The 17,784-nt window shown below is 50.4% G+C and overlaps 2 protein-coding genes across 2 annotated transcripts; both read left to right on the top strand.

Moving 5' to 3' along the window:
• Positions 1 to 94: 94 nt before the first annotated feature.
• Positions 95 to 7,047, top strand: rsph4a (radial spoke head component 4A). Its single transcript, XM_061825023.1, has 7 exons — positions 95 to 500; positions 1,523 to 1,748; positions 2,695 to 2,982; positions 3,541 to 3,990; positions 4,660 to 4,801; positions 4,862 to 4,979; positions 5,876 to 7,047. Exons 1-7 carry the CDS (start codon positions 412 to 414, stop codon positions 6,108 to 6,110), a joined length of 1,548 nt encoding a protein of 515 aa, XP_061681007.1. The 5' UTR covers positions 95 to 411; the 3' UTR covers positions 6,111 to 7,047.
• Positions 7,048 to 7,428: 381 nt separating this feature from the next.
• On the top strand, positions 7,429 to 17,594 carry lonp1 (lon peptidase 1, mitochondrial). Its single transcript, XM_061825785.1, has 21 exons — positions 7,429 to 7,995; positions 8,888 to 8,976; positions 9,053 to 9,172; positions 10,253 to 10,406; positions 10,475 to 10,588; positions 11,016 to 11,077; positions 11,225 to 11,354; positions 11,589 to 11,672; positions 11,768 to 11,836; positions 12,971 to 13,122; positions 13,203 to 13,341; positions 13,567 to 13,745; positions 13,832 to 13,919; positions 14,770 to 14,892; positions 14,967 to 15,083; positions 15,170 to 15,310; positions 15,980 to 16,145; positions 16,208 to 16,291; positions 16,694 to 16,821; positions 16,908 to 17,072; positions 17,204 to 17,594. The coding sequence occupies exons 1-21, from the start codon at positions 7,501 to 7,503 to the stop codon at positions 17,351 to 17,353; spliced, it is 2,949 nt and encodes a 982-aa protein (XP_061681769.1). The 5' UTR covers positions 7,429 to 7,500; the 3' UTR covers positions 17,354 to 17,594.
• The last annotated feature ends 190 nt before the right edge of the window (positions 17,595 to 17,784 follow it).

Genomic DNA, 17,784 nt, shown 5'->3' with positions numbered 1-17,784 from the left:
ACGAGTTTCTTCCCTTTTTGTTTCCGTGTTGACGATCGTAGATTTATGGCAGCAGGTTGTAGACGGGGGGGGGGGGGGGGGGGGGAAACAGACCCACCGGCCCTGAGATGCGTGAGCTTACCGGGACTTGTAGTCTTCTCGTCACCGCCAGGCAACCGCCGTCTGTGTTCGTGTTTCCATGGCGACCGTCGACGCGGTCACGAGTGACGTCCTAGTTCGCTTTGACTCGCCTGCGACGCCGCTCCGAACTTGTTCTGTTCGTGCGCGTTTGTCGTCTTCTGCGTTGTGGCAGCCGGCGATCAGCGGGACGTTCTTGAATAGAGCGAATAAAAACAAACAAACCAAAAAAAAGTCGCGTGAAGCGTCGCCATTTTCGCTCCCCGTCGAAGGTGCAGGAAGGAAGCCCAGAAGATGGACGGAACTCAGCAGGTGAGCCTGCAGGTGGCCGCGTCCTTCAAAGCTTTCCTCATGAAGAGCAGCAGCAAGAGCAACTTAAACCTGTGAGTCATCATTCATGTGCTGTTTATTGTTTATGCTTTTTGTCACTTCATGACAGTTCGTCCACCCGACGTTCAAGTGCGTGGAAGAGGCTTGAGGAATATGACAGATGGGAAAAAAGTACTACAAACACGTGTACTAAATACTTAGAAAGACGCTGTTGCGTACCCACTTTGGCACAAAAGTTTTTATTCTTCGCGTCGTCTTTATGTTCGACTTCTCGGCCACCGTAGATCATTCGTCGTCGAAGAAAAATGTCACTGACGTCATTTGTCTTCCCAAACTTACAATAAGAATATTCAAAATTCACTCTGCAAGTTGACATCTTCACTGTGGTAGTAAAATGTTTCTTGAAATGGGCAATATTTTTTTCTATTTATCTATAATTTCTTATTTTCCTGTACTTGTTGCCAGGCAGATTAAAAAAAAATATATATATATATATATATATATAGATAGATAGATAAATAGATTGCGAATTAGGGGCTGCTGTCCCAGTGCCCCAGGAACAGGAAAAGTGAGGAGATCCACTATTTTATTGATTCTGAAGGATATGCAGGCTTTTCTCCTGCGTAAAAAGAAGTAGTCCTGTATGATGATGATGAAGATATTTGTAGCGTTCATTAATCTTCCGTTCTGCTCATCCTCACCAGGGTTGTTCTGATGCTGGAATCGTAAAGCCCTCCTAATAAGGAAAAACTTCCACTTACGAAAGCGCAGGAAACAATTTTCACATCCTGTTACTGTCGTCTCAAAGCGCAAGAACAGCGTCCAACGCTACCTTAGCTTCGATGGACAGTGTGTGTGATGTCAGTGGTGCAGTCCGGTTCCGGGACTTGACCTCCGTTCGAGGCTCTGGTCCATCTTGTGGATTAGCCCCCAAAACACGGTTGATACTTCGGAGTTTTAGTGACGTAGCCAAGATCTTTCGTGTAGGAAAATGAGTCCAATTTTGAACATTTCTGTGTATGTACTGATGTGGCGGGGCACTGCCCTTTACGCCCCGGCCCTCGCCCTCCGGCAGCTACGACCACCTTTCCCGGCTGCTGATGCGCGTGATCGAGGAGCGTCCCCACGACGTGGTGGACGTGATGGAGGACCTGAGTCACGACGTGAAACTGCGTCTTTACGAGGACACGCAGAGCACCCTGCAGGACCTCCAGCAGACCACGGCCGCCGAGGAGCTGGCCGAGCAGCAGAAGGTTCTCTTCGTCAGGCCCGAGGACGCCCCCGAGCACGAGTTTGAGCTGGTATGAGCCCCGCCCTCCGCTTTGCCTCTTTTTTTTTTTTTTTTTTTTGTCAATTTGGGGATATTTTGCTGACTTGCGGGGGGGGCAACAAGCGTCTTTAATTGCTGAAAACAAAATCATCACATTACACTTTTGGTTTGTTTTTTCGCTACTCCCAAAACATTATTATTATTATTATGGTGCCATCTTGTGGCACCCTGTAGCCAAGGAACTATGCCGCAGTGAGTTGGGCACTTTCAGTTTCACCCCCAAAATTTAAAGAATGTGATTTGATACCATTACCTGGCATCCAGGTGCCAAAGAACTATGTTGAGGTCAGTTGGGGAGTTTTAATTGAACAAAAAGTGCTTTGATGCCATCCTGTGGCAACCAAGTCCCAAGGAACTATGTTGAAGTGAGTTCAGAAGTTTGAATTTGACAAAAATAGTGCTCTGACACTGTTTTGTGACATCCTGGTACCAAGGAACCACATTGAAGTGAGTTTGATCGTTCTCGCCATCTTGTGTCAGCTATTGGACGTTATTAATTGGGGGGGGGGTCTTGAATTCAAGTTGTCCCACTTTGTACCTCTAATTTGAGTTTTAGTGAACCACCGCGCCTGAGGAAAAGCAACTAAACTGAAGGCATCACTGGTGAGATGTCGCACACATATGACCTTGTTACCCCCCCCCCCCCAAAAAAAAAAAAGAAAAAAAATCATGTTATCCGTATGAAAAGTCAAAGAAGTGACACGCATCACACGTTTAGTTTCAACAAATATTTTGGCCTTTTATGCCGACTCCAAGTCTCAGCTCACCAGTGACGCAGTTTTTTTTCTGGCTCAGACGCCAACGAGCGCACCAGTATGTGGACCTTTAAGGGATGTCGACTAGATGCCGAAAGCGCCTCCCGCCCGTCGTGCGAAAGGGAGCGAATCTTGATTTTCCGCCTTTGGCTTGGCCGGCAGGAGTCCGCGCTGCCCAACGTGAGCGAGATCGCCTACTTCCTGGAGCAGGCGGGCGTGGGCCTGGGCCGCGAGGAGATGCAGCGGGTCTTCCTGGCCCTCAAGCAGCTGGTGTCGTCCTACACCATGCAGCGGTGCCGCCTGTGGGGCAAGATCATGGGCACGGAGAGGAGCTACATCATCGCCGAGGCCGAGTTCGCCGAGGGCGAGGAGGAGGACGACGACGCCGCGGAAGAGGCGGCCGACGACGAGGCCCGCGAGGTCGACGCCAAGGAGAAGGCCGAGAGCGAGGTCGGGCGCGTTGCGTGACATCGCGGCGACGTCTTAGCGTGACCAATTCCGACTGCGCCATCGCCGGTTGTCATCGTGACATCGTAACATGACATCGCGTCACATTCGTAGCCTGACAAAAAAAAAAACCCCAAAAAAAGGAGACTCTCGCGTGGACCCTCGTTTCTGTTTTCGGGCACCCGGGCCACCTCGCGGATGGCGGGGTCGTCTCCTTAAACATGTCACCGGCCCTTTCTCAGGCGGCGTTCGCTTCTCTTTGAAGTCGGAATCAACATTTGTGCAATGTGCTGTGTGTAAAATGAGTCAGAAACACAACAAAATGAATTCGGATCCCAACGACATCTCGAGTGACCGCTTTTAAAAATACATTGGACAAAAGTTCATCGAGAAGTTGAACTCTTGAAATCTCCTTTTTGTGTTCCTCAAGGGTCTGTCTTCTGCACCATTTTGTTTAGCAAGTAGATACAGCACTGTACGTGAATGAGCTTCCTAAACTTTGCGCAGATCTTGTTGCATGTGCACGCTGATGATACTGTACGATTATCTTCACGCCGTCAGATGGACCCGCTCCCCCAGTCCACGTACAAAGCTCCCCCCGTGGTCCCCAAGGAGGCCAAAGGGACCGGAGCCAACAAGTTTGTGTACTTCGTGTGCAACGAGCCGGGCCTGCCGTGGTCCAAGCTGCCGTCGGTGACCCCGGCCCAGATCACCGTGGCCCGGCAGATCCGCAAGTTCTTCACCGGCCGGCTGGACGCCCCCATCGTCAGCTACCCGCCCTTCCCGGGCAACGAGGCCAACTACCTGCGGGCGCAGATCGCCCGCATCTCGGCCGGCACGCAGATCAGCCCGCAGGGCTTCTACCAGGCCATCGAGGAGGAGGGCGCCGAGGAGGAAGGCTCCTCCGAGGACGGCATCGAGGAGAACCCCGAATTCGAGGGGGTCCCCGTGGGAGAGCTGGTGGACTCCTTGTCCTCTTGGGTGCATCACACGCAGCACATCCTGCATCAGGTAACACTTGGCATCACGGAGTTCCGGGCGTGTAAATATTTGGAAGCCTTCGCTTCCTTGTAGTTTCAGTGGAGAACCACAGAGTCCTCCCTTTTGACCGCCACGGTTTCCTTCGCTTGTCCGGACTTCAGTTGCGACGTCGGGAGATCTCTGAAGCCCTTTTGAGTCCGTCACTTGTAAATGTTTAGCTTCCCCCTGTTTGAATGTGAAGCCGTGGGCCCCTTCACTCGTCAACGTTTCTGACTTCCGAAGCATTTGGACAGACGGGATCCTTCATTCTGTATCCCCAAATGCTGTCCACCGTTGGGACTTCAGCTTGAGTGTACGAGGCGCCGTGTCGCCTTCAGTTTTCTACATCGTGTCCAATGTTGCCAATCCTTCGCTTTTAAGAGGGGATGAGCACAATCCTTCAGTTGTTTTCAGGTATCGGGTGACACGTTTGAATGGGAAGTCCTTCAGTTTTTGTGGGTAAATCATGAATCCTTCCACTGTTTGGGGTCAGACTCTTTCAATTTTGACGTCAAGTCCTTTGTAAACATTGAGCTTGGCTTTCTTCCTTCCTTTACAACGTACGAACGATCATCGCGTCCTTCTGTTGCCGACATTCAGATTCGCTCACTTCGCTCCGAGTGCACTTTGGGGCCGACCCTTCGACTTGGGTTTTAACAGGGCCGCTGCACCTGGGTGAATTTGGCCGTGAAGACGGAGGACGAGTCCAACGAGGAAGAGGCCGAGGAGATCGAAGAGGACCCCGACGAGCCCGAGCCTGAAGTGGGCCCCCCGCTTCTCACGCCGCTCTCCCAGGACGCAGGTGGGCACCGCCCCGCCCCTCTCCCCATCGAGGCCCGCTGACGTCCGTCTATCTCGCTAGAAATCTTCGAGACGGTTCCGTGGAGCTCCAGCCTCTCGTCCACGCTCACCTCGCAGCACGCCATCGCCGTGATGCGCTCCAACTGCTGGCCCGGGGCCTGCGCGTACGCTTACGCAAAGTAAGTCCGACGCGGGCAGAACTTGAGCGGGAGCAGCGCGGTTAGGGCTGGGCGAGACCAAACGAAACAAAAAGACGAGGATTAACTTGGTCACCTCGTCCGATCCTGATTGCGACGAAGTTACAGGCTGCCACTTTTAGAGCATCTGCACTGAAAACGGAAGAGGCCAACATTTTGTTCATGTCAATGTAAATTATCAGTAAATATTTACAAAATTTGACACACCAGTCCAAAAAAATGTAGGAACAGCGAAGTAGTTTAGCCTTGACGCAGCCCTCTCGGGATAACGAAGAGGCCTTCAGGTGTAACCGCATATGAAGTGAATCACACCGGGGAACAATTTTGAGTTTCAATTTTACGCGGATTAAAAGTCAAATTGACAGGCTGATTCCAAAATTACAGTCAGTCCCCCCAGCACGTCAACTTTTTATCTCCACAGCTTCCCCTCGAGATCGGCAAAACATCCGGAGATTAGCCGTCGTCAGAATTGCCGGCCGATTCCGACTCCGTGGCGATCCGCCTGCGCGGTCGCAATTGAGAGGCGTTCGCAGCTCCCGATCGCCGGCGTGGTAGCAAGGATTGGCGCTGGCTGCTAACCTCTGTTTAATTTCACGTTGTTTTTGCAGGTTTCAAAACTCGTGTATCTATTCCGTCTTTTAGTGTTTTGTTTTGTTTGATTTCCTTGGTTCAAAAAGTTGACGTGAGAGGGAAAAACTGAAATCAGTTTTGCATTCCGCCCCCAAAAAATGAGTTCAAAACAGCTGCCAGCAAATGTGCATATTCAGAAATAACAATACCGATGACGTGTAGTTTAAATGTAACACCAAACATGGGGACCATTGTAAAAACGAGAAGGGCAGATTACTGTGATCCGAAGTCCCTTTGTGCTCCCGTAGGAAATTCGAGAACATCTACGTGGGCTGGGGACTGAAGTACCCGGGCGACGGCTACAGCCCGCTCCTCCCGCCGCCGCCCCAGAACGAGTACCCCAGCGCCCCCGAGATCACCGAGGACGTGGACCCCACCGTGGAGGAGGAGCAGGCCCTGCAGGACGCGCTGGACGAGAAGCAGGCGGCCGAGGAGGCCGAGGAGGGGGACTCGGACGAGGAGCAGGACGAGGAGGACGACTGAAGCCGTGAAGATTGAACCTCCGCCCAGGCTGGACGCAAATGTCCACAAAAGACCTCGTTTGAATACATTGTTTCAGTTTCACTTTCACAAAAGCACGAAGATGGAATATTACGCGGAGGTATTTAGGCAACATCAGCTGGGAAGCCAAAAGTTGGGCGCAAATGGGTCTTCCGAATGGACCGTGACCCGAAGTGGCTTGAGTCTTGAAGTGGGCCCGACCGGAATTTGTGGACCGATCTGAAACGGGGCGGCACGCTGTCTCAGCCGGTAGAGCGTTGGCCTCCCAGTTCTGTGGACCCGCGTTCGATCCCGGCCCCGCCTGCGTGGAGTTTGCGTGTTCTCCCCGTGCCTGCGTGGCTTTTCTCCTTGTGGGCACATCCCAAAAACATGCAACGTTCACCGGACCCTCTAAATTCCCCCTCGGTGTGATTGTGAGTGCGCCTGTTAGTCTGTCTCCTTGTCTCCTGCGATTGGCCGCCGACCAGTTCAGGGTGTACCCCGCCTCCTGCCCAATGACGGCTGGGATTGGCTACGGCGCGACTCTTGTGAGGATAAGCGGCTAAGGAAATGAATGAATGGATGGATGGATCTGACTCACTTCCAGCGGTCCTTCTGTCCGGAGGAATGGGCCGGGACTCCAGCAGAGTACTGGCAGAGACTTGCGGAAGGTTACCCGAAACCTTTGACCCCGGTCATGCGCTTCAAAGGAAATGCTACTCCAAACTCAGGAAACCAAGAAAATAATATAAAATATACTCACTCATTATTGTGGAATTGAACAAAATGAAATCATTTTGGTGATCTCGACTGAGAGGTTTTGTCTCATTTTGGCTTCGTGAACGTGAGGCAGAAAATGTGTTTTTGCATATATCAAACAACCCGGTTTGCTTACGTCAGAGAAAAGAAATACATTCATGTCAAATTAATAATGACAATAAAGTGAAAATTATACACGTAAAATAAATTTGCAGCTCACTTTTTAAATTGCTCTAAATGGGTATCACTAATCTCACTTTCAGATGCATTTTCAAAGACTTTAAATAACGATTGATTTCAGTCAACAATAATTTGAATACCGGAGTTGATTTAAAAAAAATGTGGATTTGTCAAATGTGAAATTTACCCAACAAAATATACAAGTTCATAATTTTATTCATTTTTTTTAACGTTTGACTCATAAAATGTAATTGTTTTCCATTTCAACTGTACATTTTGTTTTCCAGAATATGTATTTTTCAACACTCGTGAAAACACAATTGATATTTTTCAACTTTAAAGGCCACTCATGAAAACGTCCACGTAGAAAACACAACACTCGTGCGTCAACGGCAGTCCTGACGTCATCGGCCTTGGACGGAAGTAGACGGCTCGTGGAAGGCTCCAGAGAAAGATGGCGGCTTACATAAAGATGATTCGGGCGGCTGGACTTCTCCACAGTAAGCCGGCTCACCTTGTCAGACACGAGGCGGTCGGGTGCTTTGGGTCCGGTCCGAGCGGGTTCCGCTCCGTTCGTTTGTATAACAACAACAGCGGCGGCGGCGGCGGCTCGCTTCACGCCCCCAACATGACGGCGGCACCTGGTCGCTGGACGCGGGTGACCGGCGTCTATTCCGGACTCCTCGCGTCGTCGTCCTGCCGCCCCAGAGCCTTCGGGAACCGGGCGAGCGGCGCCGGCTTCTCCGCGGGGGACGGCGGGGAGAGCGTCGGCGGCGGCGGCGGCGGCGACGGCTCCGGAGGAGAGGAGTCCGGCGGGGGCGTCGGTGAGGACGCGGGACCTCAGATGACGGCCCTGACCCCGATGATGGTGCCGGACGTGTTCCCAAACGTGCCGCTGATCGCCGTGAGCAGGAACCCCGTCTTCCCCCGCTTCATCAAGATCATCGAGGTGAGGGCCACGTGACGTAACCTTTGTCAACGTCCTCCAAACTGTCACTGATGCAAGATGCTTTGATTATGACTTCGTTATTGTGTGAAACAAAACAAAAATACTTGTTGCTCAGCCTTTATTTTACCAAACACAAATGTCAGTCTTAGCGATTTGGAGCCACCTTGCAGCACCTTTGTTCAAGTGGGTTGAGGAGCTTTGTTTGGACAAAGTTGGTCTTTGCTGCCATCTTGTGGCATCCCGGTAGCAAGAAATTGTGTTGACGCGACGCGAGTTGAGGGGTTTTATTGAGACAAAAGTAGTGCTTGGCCACCATCTTGGCTCGTCTCTTTGTATAGGAACTGTGTTGGAGTGACTTGAGGAGCTTCATTTCGTAGTCTTACGTCTCCAGCTTGTTGCGTCGTGGTGCCAAGGAACTATTTTGAAGTGAGGTGAGGCGCTTTGTTTTGACAAAAGCAGTGCTAGGCTGCCGTTCTTGCGGCCTCTTGGTTCCAAAGAACAATGTGGACCCAAATAGAGGAGCAAATATTGGTGCCAACGAGCCACTGTTAGGTTGAAGTGAGTTGAGGAGTATTGTTTTGACTTGTTTTCCGTCATGTCCCGCTGCCAAGGTGCAACGTTGAGGAGGCTGTTTTAGACAAAAGTAGCGCTTTGATGTCATCTTGTGGATTCCGCTTGGCAATTTGAAATGTAGTTTTCGAGCGGGGAGCACAGCCTCTGTTCTCGCGATTCACGATGAGGCTTGGCGCCTCAGCCATTCCGGAAGTTTGATATTCTCAAATTATGTATTTGGATTTTTTGCTGGAAATGCGCGCGACTAAAAAGTGTATTTGCCGTCAAGAAAATGGATACATTGCCCCATCCCTCGTGACGCGTGACGTGTTTGCGGCAGGTGAAAAACAAAAACCTGATGGAGCTGCTCCGGAGGAAAGTCCGCCTGGCGCAACCCTACGCCGGAGTCTTTCTCAAGAGAGACGACAAGTACGTCCCCCGCCGCGCCGGCACGTCCGCCCTTCTCGGCGTCCGGTTCCGACCCGTGTTTGTGCGCGCGTCGCAGCAACGAGTCGGACGTGGTGGAGTCCCTTGACGCCGTCTACGGCACGGGGACCTTCGTGCAGATCCACGAGATGCAGGACCTCGGGGACAAGCTGAGGATGATCGTCATGGGCCACCGCAGGTGAGGACAACCGGGAGCGCTTGTGGGCGGCCGTTCCCAGCAGGCTTTGCGCCACTTATGATGGAAATAGCCTTTAAAGTGCATCTTTTGTGTCAATTATTTCTTCAGTCATTGTTTGATTATTTGCGAGTCATGCTATTCTGTTTGCTGTGCTGTGATCATTTCAGTTTTGATATGACTTGCTCACACGGGCCAATGCACGCTTCTTCTGCTTCCATTTATAAGGTTGCAATTGTTCCGCACCGCCTCGTGAGCCCCACCGTGTGGTAGCATGCATGTTAACACCGACACTACGCTAGCTATGTAACGAGCGTGTTTGGTTGGATTTCATTGAAATTGGCCACAAAAAATGAAACATTTACAGAAATTGGAACTTGGTGAAGACACGAGGCGTGTCTTATAAGGCGTTCCGTCCATTTTGGAGAAGATTCACGGTCGTGAAAATATGGTACATAGCAAACATACGCGTTTTAAAACGACGTCACTTATTTGCTGATTTTCAGGATTAGCAGGCGGAGACGCATTATTACAAACATTGCTTCACAAAAGCAATTTTCACAGATGATTTTTACCAAAATAATCAGAAAGATACAATTGCTCCCAGACAAATGTTTGCAATCATATTTGTTCATTAGCATAAAATGGTTTACAAATAGTCAGTTCTGAGGACTGGGATTCAGCTCCTGCCCCCGCCCGGGTGGGGTTTGCGTGTTCTCCCCGTGGCTGCGTGGCTTTTCTCCGGGCTCTGCGCTTTCCTCCCACCTCCCCAAGACCGGCAGTAATTGGAGAGTCTAAATTGCCCCAAGGTGTGATTGGTTGTTTGTTTCCATGTGCCCTGGGATTGGCTAACAACCAGTTGAGGGCGTGAGGATAAGCAGCTCAGAAAATGGCAATGTTTCCAAAAGACAGTTTACACAAATGTAATTGTTTACAAACACGCAATTGGTAACATGGAAACATACGACTGCTGGCAATTGTGTGCACCAACAATTGTTGACAAAAATATTTACAAAATGACAACGATTGTTTAAACATTTCCAAGTTTCTAAATAAGCGACAATTGCACGTGGTGCTTAACAGGGTTCGCATCACGAGGCGTCTGGAGGTGGAGCCCGAGGAGGACGAGGCGGCGCCCCTGTGGTCGCCCGAGTCGGACCCCCGAGGCAAAACTCCGTCCGGACGCAGGGTCAAGCGCGGCCGGACCGAATCGGCGGGCGCTCAGATGGACGACAGGGTAGGTCGGCGTTTGGCTTTTTCACCCTGGGAGAGGCGGTGATGTGTCAATTTCCTGTTGCTGGTCAGATTGCGGAAGCAGACCTGACGCCAGAACTGCGACCTCTGCCCTCCTCCGACGTCCTCATGGTGGAAGTGGACAACGTCCTCCACGAGCACTTCACCGTCACGGAGGAAGTCAAGGTAGAGGCTGACCTACCTGACCTGCTTGCCGTTCTCGGAACTCGCATGTAGTGGGAAAAGCGCAACCGTCTGCCATGAACTCATCCATCCGTGCGAAGCGCTTCTCCTCACGTGGGTCGCGGGAGTGCTGGAGCCAATCCAGCTTGTCACAATACCCGCAACACTTTGCTGACATCTTTTTTTTTTTTTTTTTTTGTCGTGCGCTCTCCAAATGTTACCTTTGCGATCGACGCATTGCGGAGCCCTCCTCGAGCCGGTCATTAGCTCTGTGCTAAATATATATATATTTTTTTTCGGTTTATTCATTCGTGATATAAATTTTTTTTCATTTACTTCATGAGTCACAATGAGACTGCGACTCGGGTAGAAAAATGCCAACTGAAACAAGTCCAAACAACGCATTTAATCTGTCCGGTTTGCGCCGCAGGCGCTGACGGCCGAGATCGTCAAGACCATCCGTGACATCATCGCACTCAACCCGCTCTACAGGTCCGACCTTCGTCCGCATGTTTAGCGTGTGCGTATGTGAGAGCGTGTGCACGTTTGTTTAGGTTTTTGCGCGTGTGGTTGCGTGCGCTCGAGCGTTTTCTATCGTTGTGCGGTGCCAGAGTTAACGCGGTCGTGCGCGTGCGTCAGGGAGTCTGTTCTGCAGATGATGCAGGCGGGCCAGCGTGTGGTGGACAACCCCATCTACCTGAGCGACATGGGCGCCGCGCTGACGGGGGCCGAGTCGCACGAGCTGCAGGACGTCCTGGAGGAAACCAACGTGAGAGCGTGTTTTGTGCCTCTTTAGCCAGCGAGCGGCCGGTTCGGTCCAAAGTCTGTCATAATCGGCTCCACGCAAATCCATCAAGTTAAGTTTTAGCGTTGAACGGAACGTGCGTAACAATCCCCACCTTCAATGCAGCACTGGAACACAACACGGGACATTTCCGATTTGTCTCCCGTGCAGTATGACATTAGATGCGAAGCTTGTATGTGTGCTTTTATTTGCGTTTAGATCCCCAAGCGTCTGTACAAAGCTCTTTCTCTGCTCAAGAAGGAATTTGAGCTCAGCAAGTTGCAGCAGCGTCTGGGCCGAGAGGTGAGCGCTCAAAAGTCGCCTTTTTCTTCGAGACGTCGCCCGCTCGCCTCAAACTCCCGACGGCTTCCTCCTTCGTCGTTTCTCGGCCTTTGCAGGTAGAGGAGAAAATCAAGCAGACTCACAGGAAGTACCTGTTACAGGAGCAGCTCAAGATTATCAAGAAGGTGAGAGCGCCCCCTTTCCCTTTTTCACCTTGGCAGAATTGCGACTTTTTCCAGTATGGGACGTTTTCCACAAAAAAGAAGAAAAGATTCACAAATGAAACCGTAAGCCTCTTCATCTGACTCGGGACACTTTGGGAATTAAAAGTTCACATTCCAAATATTCCCCACCGGCTCTTAAAAAAAAAAAAAAAAAAAAAAAATCCCACTGTAAAGAAGACACATTTTTATCCTTTGTCCTTTGCTTCCAGATGTCTCAACATCATCATTTGGGACACGGTTTATTTTATAAATTTCACGTTTTTACCTCAAATTACTTGACACATTTTGCATGTATAACGGGGACAAATTTTGTTGCTTGCCTTGGGGAAAAAAATGCATTGCAAATGATAAAAAATCTTAAAAATCTTTTCTGTTTTCGACTCAAACTTGAAATTAAACTCCCATGTTGTTTGAGGCATTTTATCTTAATAACCCTAATTTTTAAGTCAATAAAAACATATATATTTATCAGATTTAAGAAGTGACATTAACCACCAATAAGTGTCGCTGTTATCATGACTGGCACCCGTTTTGTCCAATCGGTGATGCAACTGCAAAGTAAAGCCAGCCAATGACTGAGCTGGAGGTCATGTAGAAAAAAAACAAAGTTGCAGAGAAAAGAAGAAGAAGAAGATCTGGAGACTGACGGATGAGTGTAAAAATTCAGTACAAAGTCAATCGACTCGTGTAGACCTTGATCACAAAAAAAAAAAAAAAAAAAGTCCTGTGAAGGCCCGTTCGTCTCAAAGGTCAACAACGTGCCCCGAGCAAAGGTGGGGAAGATCCCGTTTTTGTGGGCAAAAAAAGGAGGAAACCTCAAGATGGAGGGATGCCCGCCTCCAGCGGGCAACTTTTATGACGCACTCTAGTGTGCCGTTGTATCTGTTAGTTCAGTCGGCGGAACGGGAGTCAGTTGAAGGTAATCAAGCGCCGCAGGGAGATGACGTCGGGGAAGCGGTTCTTCCCCGAGACCCTTCCATCCCCTGCCGAGGAGGGGGGAACCGGCAGTCAAACAGGCCAAAATCTCCACGTCAGGGGGCAAGGTTTTATGCGCACAAGCCGGGGGGTTTTATTGGCGTGATTGTTGGCGTGCAGGAGTTGGGTCTGGAGAAGGAAGACAAGGAAGCCATCGAGGAGAAGTTCCGTGAGCGTTTGAAGGACAGGACGGTCCCTCAGCACATCATGGACGTCATTAACGAGGAGCTCACCAAGATGGCGCTGCTTGACAACCACTCCTCGGAGTTCAAGTGGGTCGGCTTTAACGTCCGTCTCCAGACGACGACGCCGGAACGTGGCTGACATCTCTGATGTGGGCGTGTGTTGTCAGTGTGACCCGCAATTACCTGGACTGGCTCACCAGCATGCCCTGGGGCACCAACAGTGAGGAGAACCTGGCCTTGGACAGAGCCAAGGAGGTTCTGGAGGAAGATCATTATGGGATGGATGACGTGAAGAAGCGGATATTGGTCAGTGCACACACACACACGGAACACTTGTCAGTGTGTTTTGTTGAAGCGGTTCTTGGCGTTTCAACATTGTTCTATCATTGTTGTTTCTCGATGTGTATTTGACTGATACTTGACCAGATTTATGACTCGTTCTTGACGTTCCTCTTAACTTGGTTCTTGCTAAGGTCTCGTACCAGGTTCAGTTTTACCTACCTTACCTTGGTTCTCCATTGGCTTGTGCAGGAGTTCATTGCCGTCAGCCAGCTGCGAGGGTCCACGCAGGGCAAGATCCTGTGCTTCTACGGCCCCCCAGGGGTGGGCAAGACCTCCATCGCCCGCTCCATCGCCCGCGCCCTCAACCGCGAGTACTTCAGGTTCAGCGTGGGCGGGATGACGGATGTCGCTGAAATCAAAGGACACAGGTGGGAGCCATATTTGCGGCCCCGTGCACTCTGTCACGTGCACTTTTTTTCCGCTAATGACTGTTTGTTTGTGTGCGTTTATGCAGGAGGACGTACGTTGGTGCAATGCCGGGGAAGATCATCCAGTGCCTCAAGAAAACCAAAACAGAGAACCCTCTGGTTCTGATAGATGAGGTCAGTCAGCACTGAAGTATCTGAAGATGCGTTTTCACCTAAAGTTCAAGAAACATTTTTTGTTCTTGGTTGTACTTAGCTCTTAAAAAGGTTCCCGTCAAATGTTCAGGTGAGGACCCGAGAGGTTCCTGGGCCTCTTTAAAGTACTCACCTTCCGAGCGTGATCTTCTTTCGGACCTGTTAAGTTACTCCTGAACTAAATTTAGGCGTGTTCCGCCAGTTCAAACGCACACTGGCCACCCAATAGTTCCTAGTTGCTGGGGTCAATAGAATTCTGGTCCGTCTTTGGTCATTGCAGCGTTCACACTCGAGTGGGAATGAAACGGATCACCTGAAAGTGAACCCAACCAAATTGACTTGAATACTTTTATCTGGATTCAGACAAATTAACAACTATGTTTGTAAATAAGCCTACCAAGAACCAAATAAGGAAGCTGTGCCAAAGGCGAGTCAAGAACCATACCAAGAATCATCCGTGGCAGGAACCAAGTCAATAATAATGCCAAGAACCATTTGAGAGCCTTACAGGGACTAAGGCACGAAGCAAGTCGGAATCCATGCCGAGGAAGAGTCTAGAGCCGTGTCAGTAAGAAGTCACAAACCTGCCGGCAACCACGGCAAGTAGAGTTCCCGCTGTTGAAACGACATCTATGAACGGTTCCCCGGTATGGCGCGTGTGTAGTGTTCATACTTGAGCGGAAGTGAACCCATCCGTGCCAGAGTTCACTTCTAAATGGACTGCAACCGCTGAAAGCGCTTGTCTCGGTGTGACATGTGAACACGCGTTTGGAACAACTGGATACCCGTGACACGGAGACAAAATGACGTTTCCGTATTGTGTTCTTCCCAGGTGGACAAAATGGGTCGCGGATATCAGGGCGACCCGTCCTCGGCTCTGCTGGAGCTCCTGGACCCCGAGCAGAACGCAAACTTCCTGGACCACTACCTGGATGTTCCTGTGGATCTTTCCAAGGTGAGAATGCGTCATGCTGCATCACACGTGGAAACGCGTCGTCATGTCGCGCCGAATGTGTTGAAATGTCGAAGGTTCTCTTCATCTGCACGGCCAACGTGACCGACACCATCCCGGAACCTCTCCGGGACCGCATGGAAATGATCAACGTGTCTGGATACGTGGCTCAGGAGAAACTGGCCATCGCCCAGGTAACTTGATCAGAAAGATAGCACTTGTGTCTGAATTTGGGCCCGGACACACCCCGACGACGATCATGCTGTTGATTTTTTTCCAGCGCTACCTGGTGCCGCAGCTGCGCTCGCTGTGCGGCCTCAGTGAGGAGAAGGCGTCCATCTCGTCTGAAGCTCTCAGTCTACTGATCCGACAGTACTGCAGAGAGTCCGGCGTCAGGAATCTGCAGAAACAAGTGGAAAAGGTAAGTGGCCCTCGACGGGTCTTCTCAACTCGTGCCATCTTTAGTGCATTATTTTGGAAGAGCTTACTAAAAATGTACCTCTACATGTAAGGGACCTAGCCCGCATGTATGCCAGGATTCAGGGGAAGAACTAAGCCAAAAGCCAAGACGGCGACCGTGTGTACGAGCACAAAAAAAAAAAAAAACAAGTTAAGAACGGTGACGAGACCCAGGCCACTTTTAACAAAATGTGAATTACACAATTTTCAGACTATGTTGTCACATATGTACCAATATACCTCTTGACATTATGAAGCGATTCTGTTCATTTTTTGCCGGACCTATGTATAATATGCACGATTGACTTTTTGGGGATTTGTTTTGGGAGCGGGGTGCGTCATACACCAGAAATGACGGTAATTGCTGATTTGAATAGAACTGGTTTGTCATTGGTCGTCCACAGCATTCCACGAAAGCTGTCCACCATCCTGACCGTGTTTGACGGGTTCTCGATTTTGGTTTTTGACCTGTTCTCGACTTGGTTATTGTCCGCAGAGTTCCATGAAGAGTACTTTTGTATTGTCGCCCAAGAGCAAAGCAAAAGCATAACGGTGGCCGTACTCGGAGGGGGAAACCGTGGGGGAGGCTCGCGTTTTCTGTGACGTCCGATGCGCTTTGTCGGTCCGTCAGGTCTTCCGCAAAGTTGCCTTCTCCATCGTCAGTGGAGAGCAGCAAGAGGTCAGCGTGACTCCAGACAACCTTCAGGAGTACGTCGGGAAACCAGTTTTCACCGTGGACAGGATGTACGACGTCACGCCGCCGGGAGTCGTCATGGGGCTGGCCTGGACCGCCATGGGTCAGTCTCGTACTCGCGTGCGCAAACGTAGACACACACTAACGGTGTTGTTGTGCACGCAGGAGGCTCGACTCTGTTCATCGAGACGTCCGTGCGTCGTCCTTCCACTAAAGATGGCAAAGGAGAAGGTTCTTTGGAGCTAACGGGTCAGGAGTCCGCACACACTCACAGTTCCGCCTTCTGCACGGCAGTCTTCAATTGTTGACGTCGCGGCCGCTCACATGCTTGCTGTTCACGTTTGACTTTTTGCCCTTTTTGTAATTTTGGTGTTCATTTGTTTGTATCTTCTTGAATTTTTCACGTGTAAACTGATTGTTGTCAAGACATGGTTCTTGGCTTGGTGACTTGTTTCTGATTGGCTCTTGAAATGTTCCTTGGCCTGTTCATGTTTGATTTTTGATCTGGTTGGCTGACGTGTTTCTTGACTTTTTTTTTTAAACCCGATTCCTGACTGTTGAAATAGTTGTTGACGTTGGTTCTGGAGTTGACCCGGCAGCATTCACGCATCTGTCACGATCTATTCATACTTGGCTCTCACCCTCTCTTAGGTCAGCTGGGCGAGGTCATGAAGGAAAGCGCCAAAATCGCTTCAACCTTCGCCAGAGCGTTCCTCATGCAGCAAGAACCTGAAAACGACTTTCTGATCAACTCTCACCTGCACCTTCACGTTCCCGAGGTAACGGGAGGAAACACGAGCAACACAAAACGACGCCGATTTCCCACTCGGCACTGAAGTGGTTTCATCCGATTTCGTTCCCTCAGGGGGCCACCCCCAAGGACGGCCCGAGTGCCGGCTGCACCATCGTTACGGCCCTGTTGTCCCTGGCGACCGGTCGGCCGGTGCGTCCCGATGTCGCCATGACGGGCGAGGTGTCCCTCACCGGGAAAATCCTTCCCGTGGGAGGAATCAAGGAGAAAACCATCGCGGTCAGTCACACGCTCAAATGTTTGCTCGACAGCCACGTTGACGTCACTTTGAAGTTTTTCCAAGCGGTCCTCTCGGGACGGCCGGTCACCTATTGGCCTTTTGACGCGCCTTTTGTTGTGTTTGGCGCCAGGCCCGACGCGCAGGAGTGACGTGCATCATCCTGCCCGCGGAAAACAGGAAGGACTTCTCGGACCTGCCGGACTACATCACGGAGGGCCTGGAGGTGCACTTTGTGAACCACTACGGTCAAATTTACCCGGTGGTCTTCCCCAAGTCCTAAGAGCCTCCTGTGGGTGGCGTCTTTTAAAGTCCGCGTGGTCCAAGTTTGGCCGGACGGCGTCACGACCGACGCGCGCGCAGCCGACTTGTGAGGAGCTGTGATGTCACCGGTTTGCTGCCAGGCGGCCTGGTCGGCTTCCGCTCACGTGACGGACAAACTCTTTGATAAATGATTATAATTATTATTTTTATTTTATATTATTGTCATTGTATGATGGAAGAAATATAACATTCATGACAACATTTAAATTAAAAGTAAATACTCTTCAATTCATATGTAAATGTGCTGGATACATGCGTACAATTTTTTCAGTCCGGTTCAAAAACGAATATGCATATCAATAAACCCCGTGACCCTTTTGCGGATAAACGGCTACGAAAATGGATGGATACCAATAAAGTCTCACACATCAGGGCGGACGACTGGTTAGC

Source organism: Syngnathoides biaculeatus, chromosome 7 (genome assembly GCF_019802595.1).
Source record: "Syngnathoides biaculeatus isolate LvHL_M chromosome 7, ASM1980259v1, whole genome shotgun sequence".
Classification (NCBI taxonomy): Eukaryota; Metazoa; Chordata; class Actinopteri; order Syngnathiformes; family Syngnathidae; genus Syngnathoides; species Syngnathoides biaculeatus.
This window is presented reverse-complemented; position numbering and strand designations above follow the sequence as displayed.